Source organism: Neophocaena asiaeorientalis, unplaced genomic scaffold (assembly GCF_003031525.2).
Source record: "Neophocaena asiaeorientalis asiaeorientalis breed wild unplaced genomic scaffold, Neophocaena_asiaeorientalis_V1.1 scaffold33, whole genome shotgun sequence".
In the NCBI taxonomy this organism is placed as follows: Eukaryota; Metazoa; Chordata; class Mammalia; order Artiodactyla; family Phocoenidae; genus Neophocaena; species Neophocaena asiaeorientalis.
Genome location: NW_020171988.1, coordinates 3,091,005 through 3,106,345, shown reverse-complemented (window position 1 = coordinate 3,106,345; position 15,341 = coordinate 3,091,005). Strand labels below are relative to the sequence as shown.

The following is a 15,341-nucleotide window of genomic DNA, read 5'->3' as shown; positions in this document are numbered from 1 at the left end:
CTCCCCACCGCCCGCCGCCCCAGCGCGCCCCGCACCCCGGGCCCGCCCCGCACTCCCGGGGCCAGGCGGACCGAGCTTTGTCGCCACCACTTCCGCCGCGAGGGGCGCGCGCGCAGGCGCACTTGCACGCCCGGGCACGGACGGCGGAAATGAGCGGAGCCCGACCGCGCGCCCCGTGGGGCTTTGGCCGGGGGCGCTAGCCCCGGCCCCACCTGCCCTGCGGCGGACCCTTGGCCACCCCGGAGACGTGCCCGGCGTTTCTACGCTCCCGCGGGCGCAAGCGTGAGAGAACTGCCAGCTTCCCCGCGCCGGCCGCGCGTCCTCAGGAAGCAGCCGCTAGCCCGGACCGAACGGGCAGGCGCAGCCATGTTCTGGGCCCACGAGGTGTCTGAGCGCCCCGACGATGCAGCGGGAAGCCGCTCCCGCTGGGCGGCCGTCACAATCTGGGCAGGTGACGCGGGGACCCCGCTGCCTCACTTGCAAGCCAGTCACGGCTACTTGGCGCTGACTGCGGAGCGGGGCCCCGCGGGGCCACTTCCCAAAGTTCCATCCCGGTGGGGGTTTGCCTCAGCGCCCGCGTGCAAAGAGAGCCAAGAGCTCCGAGAGATCAGGGGAGGGCTTCGCATGCGTTCAAGTGTGCAACCAGAGGGGCTGGAACAATTAAAAGCCTCGCGTCCCCAGATGGAAGCTGAAGAACGGGCATTACCTTCAGCCGCAGGTTCTTTTTTGCCTCTTGAATTTTTCACTTGCTCAGCACCTAACCCAGACCCCCAACAGGTCACTTTTGATAGACGATTGAGTTTAATAATCCTTGTCAAGCCAGATACAGCAGACGTTGAACCTAAGTCGTCGCGCACCCAGATCCACTAGAGGGCAGGTCTACACCTGCTGAGTTCCAGCGCATCCTGCAAAGAACTCAGGGGACAGGATAACAAACGGACCGGGTTACCTGTTCTGTTTGGCCCAGGTTAAGTGGAACTAGTCTAGGATCAAAAATCCTGGGCAGGTTTCTTGATTGAAGAAACATTGAGATTTTATTAGGCAAGGTCACTTTTTTAAATTTCAGAAGTGAAACCATAAAAGTCAAGATGAAACATTTCGAGTCTTGGAGTTACTATGTATATGACCACCTTTGGCTTGCATGCCTAATGATTTTTGTCCACTTAGTGGTGATACACATAAGGCTATGATTGGTGCAACAGTGAATGTGCTATCTCTTGCCCAGTGCTGTAATCAATTTGTAATGATTATTACTATACTTACTGGACCTTGACACCACCACAGCATCACATTAAAAACACAAGCAAGCCTCTAAAGTAAGAAATGTATAGACATAGACGTTATTTGTTATTAACATATGATCTTACAAAATAGAGGATAATTTTCTATTGGACTGCTTTAATGAGCTCAAACATTTTATCTTCGGCAACTTTTCAGAATTATCTGTTGTGAACTGCAGTACTCCTGCACTGACACTGAATTCCTAATTACCCACCCCCCAAGATTTATCACTCCATTGCTTATATCTAAAGTAACTTACACTGGAATTTTACTCTTTGGTTGCCTAAATTGTGAAAGCCATTATTCCTATTGCCAAGTCAAAAAAGAAACTGGATAACACCAGCTTTGTTCAGAAGAATTGTTACTTACTTCATGCATCATCTCACAAATTCCAAGGCACTGGAGCTGCAAAAACCCGTAAAGTATAGCTTTCAACCACTTAGCTGATCCCTAAGCTTCATCAACATATCTCTGCAGAGTGGGCTTCTGTTCTATGCCTGTACCAAGCTAGCCAATATCAGTAGCACCAACTTTGACTTCCTGTGTATATGAAAGGCAGCATTTATTAACAATATTCAAGCCAGAGCAGTGAGAGCCACAAGCTTCAGAAATCTTCCTTCTCCCAGCATTTCCTTCTCTGACCAGCTGACCCACCATGAAACTTTTGTGTAGCAATCTCCACTTCCTCATCTCGGGGAAGGAGGACTAAAATATAGGTACACTGCATTACATACACATACAAACATATATGTGTGTACCCACATTCACATATATACATACATATATATTAAGAGAATATATATAAATCTGGGCATAACAACTACCCTTTCTCCCTCAAAAGATTGTTGTGAAGATCTGATAAAATGAAGACAGGTTGTGGATTATAAGCTCTATAAAAGTTTAAGATTATCATACGGAGAAATAAGCAAAAGTATGGACTGTTATGAGGTAGAATGAGATTGATGGCAACGAAATGTATTATGTTCAAGTTTCCTCTCAATTCTTTAGAAATCAGTGCTCTAAAAATCTTTACTCCCATTTTGTTCTGAATATTTAACCTGCAAAATTAAATAGATCTGATGCAAAAAGTGGACACGTGAGCGATAGAGGGGAAATTTGTCAGGCATCTCTGCTTAGGGAAATATTACAAATAGGGAAGATTGAGGAAGGACAGACGTGATGTTCTAATTTTATTTATACTGTGCCTTATTACACAAAGGTTGTGAGGCATCCTGTTTTAATATCAAATTTGATAGCTGGCATTTTTAGAAACCTGGATGATAAAGATATATGTGGCCTTTAGGATTTAAAAATTAACTTAGAAAAGATTATTTTAAATCTTTCCTCAATGTCTTAAAGAGTCTTTTAACGTTGTTTTAAGTACCAAAGGTTAATAATTAAGGAATTTTACATAGCTGCTAGAAAGAAAAAACTTGTCATATTTTAAGTGGAATATTCTTTAAAAAGTCATATTTTAAGTGGAATATTCTACGAGCATATAAAGACAATTCTTCATTTTGTAAGTCAACCTACTCCAACAGAACAACAGAAGTATTTTTCTTCTTATAAGATAAGGGACCTGCTACGGGTCAAGTCTGGGGAAATACAGTCTTTTTGCAAGAAGTGTCCTATGAAATGAGTGTCATAACAACCACCTGCCAGAACTGCTATACATCTTCTTGGTTCTATGTCTTAGCAGTACTGGAAGAGTAAAAACTGGAAGCAAGAATAAAAATAAAATGGGCTCAAAAATGAGCAGAAAAAAACAGGAAATTTAAAGTATATTCCTTTTATTTTTAAAGAAGTTGATTCCAAGTATGACTCAGTTTCCCCATTCAAGGGTTCTGAGCATGCAGTGATATTTAGGATCTTTGGTATGTAGTACTACCAATCTTCTGGGTTGGAGATGAGGGCAGGTCAGGAGTGCAGGTGAGTGAGGGTAAGAAAGGGAAGGATGAAAAGTGAGTGTGAGTTCATGTCCAAGAGCCAACTCTGCACTTCATTATTTCCATGGAAAATAGACATAGAATATTACATATACCCCAAGATATGAGATAAAAATGAACCCATTTAGGGCTTCCCTGGTGGCGCAGTGGTTGAGAGTCCACCTGCCAATGCAGGGGACGCGGGTTCGTGCCCGGCCCGGGAGGATCCCGCATGCTGTGGAGCGGCTGGGACCGTAAGCCATGGCCGCTGAGCCTGCGCGTCCGGACCCTGTGCTCTGCAACGGCAGAGGCCACAACAGTGAGAGGCCCACATACTGCAAAAAAAAAAAAAAAAAAAAAATTTAACCCATTTAAAAGCTATTCTGTCCAGTTTCCAAATTGGCATAATTCATCTCTGGTCCCAAAATATTTTGTCTATAGTAAATATATAAGACCTATCGAATAAATGTGTAATCTAGAAAATGGTCATCATAAAAATAGTCTGTTGTTGAATGAATAAACATAATCCCAACTTTACTTTGCTTCTTGCTTTCTATGATCAAACTAAAACATGAGCTGCTACTTTCCTTTAAAGCAAAGAAAAATTAAGGGATTTTCAAAGGTTTAAAAATGAACTCACATCTCCAAAGCGTTAGCTAGGACAACTTGATCTGAACGGGAATAAGTACTAGTCATTGCAAGAAGTGTTAAATATTGAGCACTGCCCAGAACAGATGAAATTTCAGACTTGGATTTTGAACTCAGGTAACCATTTGAAATTAAAAGATAACAATGTTGAGGTGGCTGCTTCTATGCAAGTAGGAAATTTCAGCTGAGCTTGTGCTTTGGATTTTGATGGCATGCATATCAATGTCTGACAAAGTCAAAAAACTGTAATTCCCAGCACAGTCTTGAGTTATTTCCTTAGGGACCACGGCATCTACTCTTAATTCTTAGACAAGATGACTTAGGTCTTAATGTTAAGACTTCATAATGGCTTTAGATAGTAGGGAGGACATAACAACTATTATACCTTTTTTATATTCCATAATTTAAATCAACAAAATTGTCAGTTGCTGCATCAGTTTAATCAGTAAACAGCTACAAAAGAACTAAAAAGATAACATTTTCAGTTATATTCTTATAGCAAAGACACTTTAATGATTTCTTGCATTACTAAGCATTCTGTCATGCTACTAGGGCTGGGGCAGCTGTGGGCAGGAAATGGTCAATAAGGACCTGTGAAGCTGTAAGTCATCATCACTATCCCCCTGGCTTTAGCAACGACTCTCCATCTTCTGAAGGGCACATGCACTATTCTTGAGAAGGTACAGCAAACCCTGTAAGCTTTGATTTTGAAAATATACGTCATCAAATGATCTACATCAGTAGTTCTCAAACTATGATCCCTGCCACCTTAGTACTTTTTAGAAATGCAGATTTGGGGCTCCACCTCAGACCTACTGAATTAGCAACTCTGCGGGTAGGGCCCTGCATTCTGCAGTTTCGTACCTCAGGTGCTAAACTTTAAGTGCTGATTTACAAGAAACATAAAACTTTCATGTAAAAATATTTTGATTGTGCTTATAGTCCTCAATTCTGAAGAATGATTGAGAGCGTATATCAGAATTTTAAACCTCCTCCAGTGTTCTTAAATCATAAAGGGCTTTGAACTTTGAGTAATCACCTGTTGGCTTAAGACCAGTTATTTTAAAAGACCCAGGGAAAGGGCATTAAGACCATAAAGAGATCATACTTCTCCCCTCTTAAGTGGCTCTGAGCATCACATCCACATAGCCATGCTGGAAGAGAAGAGAACAGAAGTGCAGTGCAGTGGCAGTGGAGCTATGGTTATGTTCCCGGCTATGAAGTCAGCCTTTGTTTTCCTATATCAGCTCAGGACCTTTGGAACAATGCTTCTTTGACCAGGTGTATCAGGCTTTAGCAGCACCAGTTAGATGAAAGAAGAGGGGAAAAAAGCTTCATAAGTAAAAACTGCCATTCTCTTGAAACAGTGTATTCCTCAGAGAAAGTTTCATCCCTCAAAAACAAAACAAGCTGTGTAACATTTCAGAGAGCATAAAAAAAAATTTTTTAAGTGTGTTATACAAAAATTATATGTTGGGGGCTTCCCTGGTGGCGCAGTGGTTGAGAGTCTGCCTGCCGATGCAGGGGACACGGGTTCGTGCCCCAGTCCGGGAAGATCCCACATGCTGCGGAGCGGCTAGGAGCGGCTAGGCCAGTGAGCCATGGCCACTGAGCGTGCGCGTCCGGAGCCTGTGCTCCGCGATGGGAGAGGCCGCAACAGTGAGAGGATCGAGTACCGCAAAAAAAAAAAAAAAATTATATGTCGGGCAGCGGGTAGTATTTCAACATTAGTGAAATAGGATTTTACACTAATCAATCACTTTAAACAATTTGATTATGCACTCATTATATAAGACCAAAATACTTCTATAATATGCTTTACTTATTTTGAGATGTACATATAGGCCATAGTCCAGTTTAGTAGTAAATATTATAGTAGGGTAAATGGTACAGGACACAATTATAAGGACAGTTACTCATAGAACAAAGGAAGAAGAGTAAGATGAATCAAGAGTTTCCACTAAAAAGAAAATGTACACAAGAAATCTGGGTATTCGAATACATTACCAGTGAGAATAATTCAGTAAAGAAATCCAACATAAAGGTGATTTTACCCAGAGACAAGTTATAGTACCTATGTTATAATTGCTAATAACAGATGAGTTTACAAAAGCTTGATTACATCTCAATGAAATCTTAAAGTCTTTAGTGCTGCTATAATTTTTCGACTGTGTAGTCTTTAACAGCATTAACGTGCTCTTTCTCTCTGTGTGTTAACTGGCCTGCTTGGAAGGATAGTAAATGGTGTATTTAATATTAATTAGACCAATATAGGAGTTTTGAGATCTATTGTATTTGCAAATAATCCCATTACAAATAATGTCTTTTGTAAATATAAATGGGAATGGGGGTGGGGGTTTGAGGGTTTTTTTGTGGGTTTTTTTTGCGGTATGCCAGCCTCTCACTGTTGTGGCCTCTCCTGTTGCGGAGCACAGGCTCCGGACGCGCAGTCTCAGCAGCTATGGCTCATGGGCCCAGCCGCTCCGCGGCATATGGGATCTTCCCCGACCAGGGCACGAATCTGTGTCCCCTGCATCGGCAGGCGGACTCTCAACCACTGCGCCACCAGGGAAGCCCGGACCTTTGAGTTTTAGCAGTACCAGAACATCTTCATCTCCATGGTACTATTTACTATAGAACAAAATACACTGAAAGAATATCCTCTGCTTCATTCAGTGGGTTTGGGAGCTCAAGCTGCTCAGAACAGGATCTCATTCATTACTTTGGAAGCCGCTCTATGGCATGGACTCTTGCATATTGTAGCAAAACACCTTTTTGTTTGTTTTTTGTTTGTTTGTTATACCATTCTTCCAGAGCTGGATTTTCTTGGAAACCAAGGAAAATTAAGTTTCAGGGCCCCTCACTTGCAGATGCCCCTTTTAAGGTCCTAAAATAGACTCTAGCAATGGTCTCATGGTTTGGTAACATTTGCAAAAGATATTTTAACTGCAGTTGATTATAGAGTACTCTTTTTGCTGACTTTTCCCCCTTCACACTTCTCCTATCATGTAGCACTGGAACAGCCAAGAGCAAAATTCTGGATCTGGCTTAAAGGAAGTTGAGATGGGGATATATTTAGATTTTATTTGTATTTAGTGATATATAAAGGTGATTTGTAGTCATGTCTGTGTATGGTTAGGTCAATGCTAGCTGTCCTGGTAGAGAAAGGACATCCAGGAATATTCCCACTACCTACTGTACTAAATCACAAGGCCTAAAATCTTTATATAAATGTGTCCAGTGGTGCCCAGCACCTGAAGTGTATGGCTGGTAAAGGAGAAACAGCCAGAAGCTAGTCTATAGAACTTTTCTAGACTCTAATAAAAACCAAGTATAAATTTACTATGCTAGGAGTATCTGAATTATCTTTCAATTCTCGCTTTAGAAAATATTAGAAAGTCATTTTCACATAAAGTGATGATTAAAGACTCTGAAGTCCAAAAATGTAGGAGGAAGACACCTTAGGATGCATCCTTGAATTAGTAAAAATGCTTATTTTTTTTTAGATTTTGTGATATTTATTGTATTTGTCACCCAGATTTGTAATTTGTTGTGATTTCATTCTAAGTCTTCACTTTGTATCCAATTTAATATTTATAATTTTGTATTCTTTTTCTTAAAAGAAGTTTCCCCAAATTGAATAACCTTCAAACCTTTCAAAAATGTGGATCTCCACCTAAAAGGATTTAAGGTGTCTTTCCTGCACAGTAGTTTATTTTTAAAACCCCCTTTCCTTAATTAATGAGAGAACACACCAAGGAAAAAGGGAGGAAAAGAAGGGATGAGGCAAGGGAAAGAAGGCGAGAAAGGGACCCTACCTATGGGAGGTATCTCTGTATGAGGCAATGAATCAGGCTGTAGAGTCAGACAGGCAAACCTGGAGTTAAAATCGTACTGCCATCACGTATAAGCTATGTACCAAGTTACCTTACATCTTGAAACTTCAGTTTTCTCATCCATGAAATGGAGATAATACCACCAATTTTGTAAGGTTATTATGAAGATTAACTGACAATGTATATAAAGGACATTGCCAAGCGCCTGGCACATACAAGACATTTAGAAAAAATTTTAAATTCCTTATTCTTGAATGTATAATCCAAGTTGTATTACTTGAAATAACCTTACTAATATGCTGCTTTTAGGATGAATAGGAAAGAGATAATTCCAGCATCTTTCCTGCTCTCTTCACAGCAAATTATGAGCAGCACAACATATGTGGGAAGTTCATTCCTTTTTCTGTTAAGACGTGAAACTATTTGTACGAGGTGAGAAAATATGTCATCTTCCATTCTGAACAAAAGTTAGCAAATAAAATGTTACAGACAAACTGTGTAAGAAATAGGATAGGATAGCAAATTTAGAAATCTGCATAAAAAGCTACGCCGTGGTTCACAAAAAAGGGTTTTACATTTGAGTTAAGGTAGTTAATTATTTCAAAGACAAAGGTTTTGGTGTTCATCCAGTTCATCCTGTGTTTCAAAGACATCTGAGCACAGTAGATTAGGAAAGTTTAGAAGCAGATAACAAGATTAGAGGTAGCTCAGAAGTTAACTCAGGGTCCAGGTGTCTCCCAGGCATGTCTAACAGTTCACAGCTGTGACAATATGGACAAGAAGCGGGGGGTACCTTCAAAAGGGACCGTAATAAGCAGCTAGTTGTCAGCACTAAATGCAGGAAAAAAGAAAGTAAAAGAGGTTTTTTATATTAAGGAAAAAAAAGTGATTAAGATGCCACTTAAATAACCTGAAATTTCTCCACTGAAAATAACCTGAATTTCATCAATGACTGCATAAGTATACTTAGTTATTTACCTTTATACTGGAGAGGGTTATAAAACCTATAAAACTATGGGTACAAGTAGTTCAGTTGTGGATCAGGTGCAGAAAAGCTAGTCCTTGGTGCATAAGCTTTTCACCTGAGGTGTTTTCTGGATGTAGCTATATTTCCCTTCCTTGATGGAGGAATACATGCTACCTGAATCTCCAAAGACATTTGATTCTATCTTCTTTGGCCTTAGATTCTAGAGCAACATGCTCAGATTGTGGAGTATTTACCACTAACTGAATAAAACAAGTGAACTCTAGCTGCTGCATCTGTGCCCGCTCTTTTCCCTAAGGTGTCTGAATCGTCCATCTTTCTATTGCTCACTGCACCAGAATCTTGGGGCTGAAAGGGGTCCTGTGAGTCATCCAGTCTTCTCTTTCAAAATGCAGAAACTGTCATTACAACATCCCCTGAGGAGGGTCACATACCCCGCCCTCTGCAAAAGGTGGCCCATCTCTTTACCTCTCCTTTTTAGAAAGTCCATCCTTATTATTGTATCACAACCTCCCCCTGCAGTTCAGCCCATTAGTTATGGTTATTTCCTCTGGAACCTCCCAAATGCACCTCCATTTTTCTCTACAAATTAGCCCTGTGTGTCTTGTGAAACACACAAAAAACAAATGCATACACAAAAAAATCACCCCTTAAATTTCTTCCTCACAGAGCCTAACATTCAGGATTCCTTCAAACACCTCTGTCTCAGAAGAGCATTCATTACCCCCTAGTCCCCTCACCACTGCCACCTACAGCACCTGGCCCCTGAGAGCTAACTCCACAAACTTGTTCTCAGTGCCTTCCACCCAACAGGTACTTTGCTTATCCTCCAGGACATTCTGGGAATCAAACAGTCCCACAAATAGGTGCACAATTGCTACTGGGATAAGTACAGCAACAGAGAGGCATAAGGTGCCTCCAAAGTACTACTGAGAGAGAGGACCAAGGTGGGAAAGTCAGAAAAGGCTGCCCGCAGTGACCTCATACTGAATTAAGATCAGAAGGAAGAGTAGGTATTAATGAGGGGAGAATAGAGAGGGGTCAGTGGGACAAAGGCCCTGACCAGGATGCGGCAGGGAAGCAGGGAGAGGAGAAGCGTACTGTATTTGGAGTGCAGAGAACAGAGGGAGGCCAGGCAAGTGTGCAGCAGGAGAGCACATCGGGCTGGACTGCACACTGCACAGCGCTCTGTGATGGGGAACTCTTGTCTTTATCCTAAAAACAAGTAGAAGCCAGTGAAAGATCAGAAGCATGGGTCTGGGGAGCTTCATGGTCAGGTTTGTCTCTAGAAGACCCCCGCCCACCCCACACCGCCCCCCCACCAGCTGCAGTGTGAAGAACCCATTAGACAGGACAGCAGTGGCTGGAGAGAGACCAACGAGAAGGCTATCACAGTACTTCGGACAAGAAGGGGGATGGCCTATTGGGCTAGGGTGGCAAGAGGGAGAAGTAGACTGAATGATTGGAGGCACATTTGGGGATAAAATTGAAAGGATTTGCTGATAAATTAGACATTGACCGAGGGAGCAGAAAGTGCCAAAGACGACTTGAGCTCTCTGCCCGAGTAACAGGATGGACGGTGGTGCATTTTCTCAGATAGAGAAGAGGTTTGGGAGAGGGGATGAGTATGAAGAGTGGGTGCCATGAAAGCCATTCATCTTCGCGAAAGCCACCAGTTACAATCCTTGGACATTTACAGGCTATGGAGTGCTGCAGACTGAATGTTTGTGTCCCCCAAGTTCTTATGTTGAAATCCTAACCCCTGGTGTGATGGTATTAGGAGAGGGGCCTTTGGTAGGTGACAGGTCATGAGGACAGAGCCTTCATGAATGGCATTAGTGACCTTGTAAATGAGAAGCCGGAGAGCTCCCTCCTCCCCTTCTGCCACGTGAGGACACAGCCTAGAAGTCAGCATCTGAAACTGGTAAGTGGGTCTCACCAGGCATCAAATCTGCCGGCACCTTGATCTTGGGCTTTCAGCCTCCAGAACTGTGAGAAATAAATTTCTGTTGTTTTTCACCCAGTCTATGATATTTTGTTACAGCATCCCGAACAGATTCAGTCATGAAGAAAACTGTTGGAGACTTCTTTGGTAAATAAACAGCTTTTTTTTTTTTTTAATTTCTCCCTTCAGATAGAGGAGACTGTTGCATTTACCATGATAAAATAGGTCAACTTTTATATCATATTTAATAGTCACAAATATTAAGGTTCAGCTTTGTGTTACCACAGCAATTTAACTGTCAATGTTACCTATATATAATCATGCAAATTCCTCCACAGAAATGGGGTAGAATCTCTGCCTTCTCTTAAATTATACAAGGATCATCATTTTCCTTCTGCTTCTAAAGAAATAAAGCTTTTTGTCTACCCAAGCACATGGGGCAAATGCCTCTAGTTTTCCCCTGAGATGTCATTTGAGCATTTCATGACTTTTTTCAGAGGCTTTTAAAAATGGATAACTTTGGTATACTCTCAAGATATAAACAACACACTTACTTTAAGGAGCTAAAAACTCAACATTTCTTAAACCAAGCTGTAGTAAAATTTCTATCATTTTACCTAGAGAGGAAAGCCTGCATCAGCAACCCAACACCCTATGCAGTATTCCAAATCTCAACATAGCTTTTTGGGTGTGTGTAAGGGAAGTCCTTAACTTTTATATTGTTATTCAGAGCAGGTATAAGAGCCAAAATGAAGAACTAAGTTTCTAAGGTTCAAATTAAATCCAAATACGTATTTAACAACCCAGCACTGAGGTTAGCATTCACTGAGAAACAAAGCAAGAAATAAAACTTCAGTGATCCTGTTTGAACTGGAAAACTCTTCTTAAGCCATTGAAGGGAAACTTCAGAACAGCCTCCAAAACAAAATCTGGTTCTAATCCTTAATTAAAGTGTAGCTACTAAACATAACCCCTGACCCCCAAAGACCACTCTCCTCATTTTAAACTATCAGGACAGGTCTTGAGCCAGAAATACCTACTATGACTGCAGTGCATGGTTTTTGCCTCATATTATAAACACTTGAGTACAGCTCTTTCTACTAATTAATAAGACTGTAAGCATCACAGAGGGGTTACACTACACCTGATCCATTTTTACATCTTCATCACCTATAAAAATGCTCCACACACAATATATACGAAAAAATTTGCTTAATCATCAAAGGAATTTCACAAAACAAGATGACAAAGCAGAGCTCTGTTAGGGCAGTATTCAGTCCTGGCTAGGTCAACATTTGTGTCCATATTTATATACAAGGACATCAATGGTAACATGATTGCATTTTCAGATAAGAATATGGAGAGATAATAAAAAAAATTATGTGTATTAATTTTGTTGGAAGATGACATTATACTAGTTCAAAGGTCTAATTCCAAAAATATATCTTTATATATAGCTATTTGTACGTGCCCTCTGGCCCCCAAGACCACTCTCCTCCTTCTGAGCAGATTTACCATTAAATAGGCAAGACATGCCAGGTCAGGTCTTAGATCTTATTTCTTGTTCAGAAAGAAGTTTTCTATTCAAGAGAGAGCAAGGCACCAGATCATCCCAAGTTCTTGTCTATTAATTAGTCATCTTGTACTTTCTGATCCCTCATCTGTGGGACACATGGCAGAAGAGATTTAAGTTGATGAAGCCATAGCAGGGCAGCATAAGCTCTGTTGCTGTCACTAGATTGTTAAGAGATCAAGCATGGCAAAATGGGTACAGTATAAAGCCAGGCAGACGGGAGTTCAAATTTGCCTTCAGTACTTTCTGGCTGGGTGGCCTTGGGCAAGGCCTCTTACAGTCTCAAAGTCTGCCTTCCCGTACCTTTGTAATGAGGATCCATCCCATGGGAATGTAAGGATTAGAGACAGCCAGTGCAGGTCCTAAAACTATAGGCATTACTAACCTCCTTTCTAACTTTCCAACAAGCTTCCCAAGGTTAGCCATGATTGACTCTGACCTCATTTCTCTAATTCTGTGAGACGTTATGCTGCAGAGCTGTTAACTGGTTTCAGAAAGGAATTGAATGTTATTTTTCTTATTTTGTCCATTAATTTATATAGCAAGTTAAGATATCAGCACAATGCTCATAGCTGTTCCAGATCATCCCAAATGGTTGTCAACTGGGGAGAGGACCACCCATTCAGTCCAAGTCAGAGGATCCTGTTAAACTCTAATAGTCTTTAGTACGAATTTTGTAACGCTTAAAAAATAAACTTGGGCTTCCCTGGTGGCACAGTGGTTGAGAGTCCGCCTACCGATGCAGGGGACAGGATTCGTGCCCCGGTCTGGGAAGATCCCACATGCCGCAGAGCGGCTGGGCCCGTGAGCCATGGCCGCTGGGCCTGCGCGTCCGGAGCCTGTGCTCCGCAATGAGAGAGGCCACAACGGTGAGAGGCCTGCGTACCGCCAAAAAAATAAAAATAAAAATAAACTGTACAAGCAATGTAGCCACATCTCTGAAAATTTATAATACTGAGAAAAGGGGGGGAAAATCACTTAATCCACATTCCACAGTTCCAGCCCCATCATTTTAGCCTCTTCCCCCTCCCTGTTACTCCCTCCCCTCCCCCCATCATGAGGCCTGAAGGAGCCTGTGCCAGCGTGGCCAATCCAGAACAAGCACCTGGGTCTCTGGCTTTCCACCTCAAAAGCAAGCACGCGCTAAGACTTGGAAACCAGGAGATCTCCTTGTAATCTCGACACCTTGACTAAATAAGAGATAATCTGGACCAGCCTAGCTCCCTTAGTGAGCACAGTCTGAATTTCCATCACTTGTAAAATCATTAAAGCACTAAGAGCAGTTTCCCCTCAAACAGTAATAATAATTCTCATTTTCCAAATTATGCATCCACTTTTTGGGAAACCTGTCATTAGAGGATTTTCTGTCTGCCGACCTTTGCTTGCACATCTTGGAAGTGTTTTATTAAGTAGGGCATCTTGTTCAAATACAGGACAGTGCTACTGTCTCCCATGCGGTTTTGCAGTTCTAGTTACAAGCATGATACACACGCAGTTTATGACTCTTTGGGTCTTCGATGTGGCTACACATTTGTCCTTTACCACTGCCATCTTTTTCCTAAGTGAACCACCAGATTTAAGTGAATCAGATACTGCTACTTCTTCTTACAATTTGGTACAATTCAGAAAAGCAGTTTTTAGAAATGCTTTTTTCATAGATTGTAAGGGATAGAATGATATAAATCTCAAAACAATAAAATGAATGCATGGTTTTTAAAAAGAAGTGATCAAACATTTTAGCAGGTTTTTTAATATTTAAACTCCCACTTGCTAGTCTACTACTAGAAATTCTAACTTTTGATTGGCTAAAAAGACTAAAATCAGCAGTGCTCCATCCCCTAATTTCCACGAAAAAAGTGACTAATTACTTCTGAAAGATCTTCACAGCTCATTAGTGATCTGTTTAAGGCTATCATACTTACAGTCTACACAATGATTTTTGTTTGGCAAATCCTGGTGATATTAACATAGCCATAAATATATACAAAAAGACAAGTGTATTTCTAGGGCCTGCTATTATTCTTTGTCGAGACATTAATAGTTTAAAAATTTGTATTTGATGCCTGAGAAAATTTTCAAGGAATCCACACAATTTAACTCTGATAGTTTAGTCCAGCTATTCAGAGGAAAGGAAAGCAAGAGGTTGTTTTGATTTTTTTGTTTGTTTGTTTTTTAACTGAACTTGAGCTTAATCTCAGGATCCAAATGTTCCAAGTTCAAATAAATCCCCCACATGCCGGCTTGCTCCTTTGCCAAATCTGAACAGCTGAAAGCAAGTGCCGACTTGTGCCTACAAACAGGTAAACTAGCAGAAAATAAATCACCAAGTGACATAAAGGCAACACCCAGAATCCAACCCCCATTAACCTTAAAGGTAATGTAAACAAAATGGTACCTGTTCTTCGTCTTTTTGGTTTCTCAGCATCGATAAATATTTTCTAATTGCATGGAGGGGATATTTTTTGAAATAAGAGAATCTTGACTGAGGCAACAGATTATCCATGGTGAGGAAAGCATGAAGAGCCTTATTTGCCCCTCCCTGTCAGAAACCACATGAAATCTAGAAGCTGCACAATTCCTCAGATGCCTAGAGATTTGCTTGTAGCTTGACCACTTGGCTGCAAACAAAGCAGACCTTCTCCGCGCTGCTTCCTCTTTTGGGTAGAGTTCTCGGTGAAAGCAGACAGCCACGTCCCAACGCCGTCCTAAAAGCATCCAGAAATGCAATGCCCAGAGGGCAGCAGGAGCCAGGAAGAATCCAGGGGCTGGTCCGCCGAATGCAAATTGCTTAGTGATAGTGGTGCGGCTGTCCTATTTCTAGCAACAGCATTCTGTTGAAAGCTATGTTAATATTAGGTAGCTGGTGACTTTCCACACCCACAGACTCTCATGAGGTTTAATCTTAATTCTTCTGACAGCTTTTCTAGCTCTTAAAGAGGACATGACATGTGTTTCTTTCCTGTTTCCTTCCAGAATTCTTATCAGCGTGAGCACACACAGACAACCCTCAGCAACATCTCAGCTCTAAAGTGTTGAATCATTCAGCCTTGAGAAGCATTGTTTCAGGGGATTTCTAAAAAAAATTAACAAATTACTTCACTCTTCATTGTTACCAAGGAGTTCAATGTCAGCACTTAAAACGGTAGGT

The 15,341-nt window shown here is 41.5% G+C and overlaps 1 protein-coding gene across 1 annotated transcript in view; it reads right to left on the bottom strand.

Moving 5' to 3' along the window:
* ATP2C1 (ATPase secretory pathway Ca2+ transporting 1) overlaps positions 1-14,989 on the bottom strand; it is a 119,747-nt gene extending 104,758 nt beyond the window's left edge. The window contains exon 1 of the mRNA XM_024747854.1: positions 14,589-14,989. Coding sequence (XP_024603622.1) covers positions 14,589-14,696 — 108 coding nt within the window. The 5' untranslated portion in view covers positions 14,697-14,989. The remainder of the gene's footprint in view (positions 1-14,588) is intronic.
* Between the last annotated feature and the right edge of the window lie 352 nt (positions 14,990-15,341).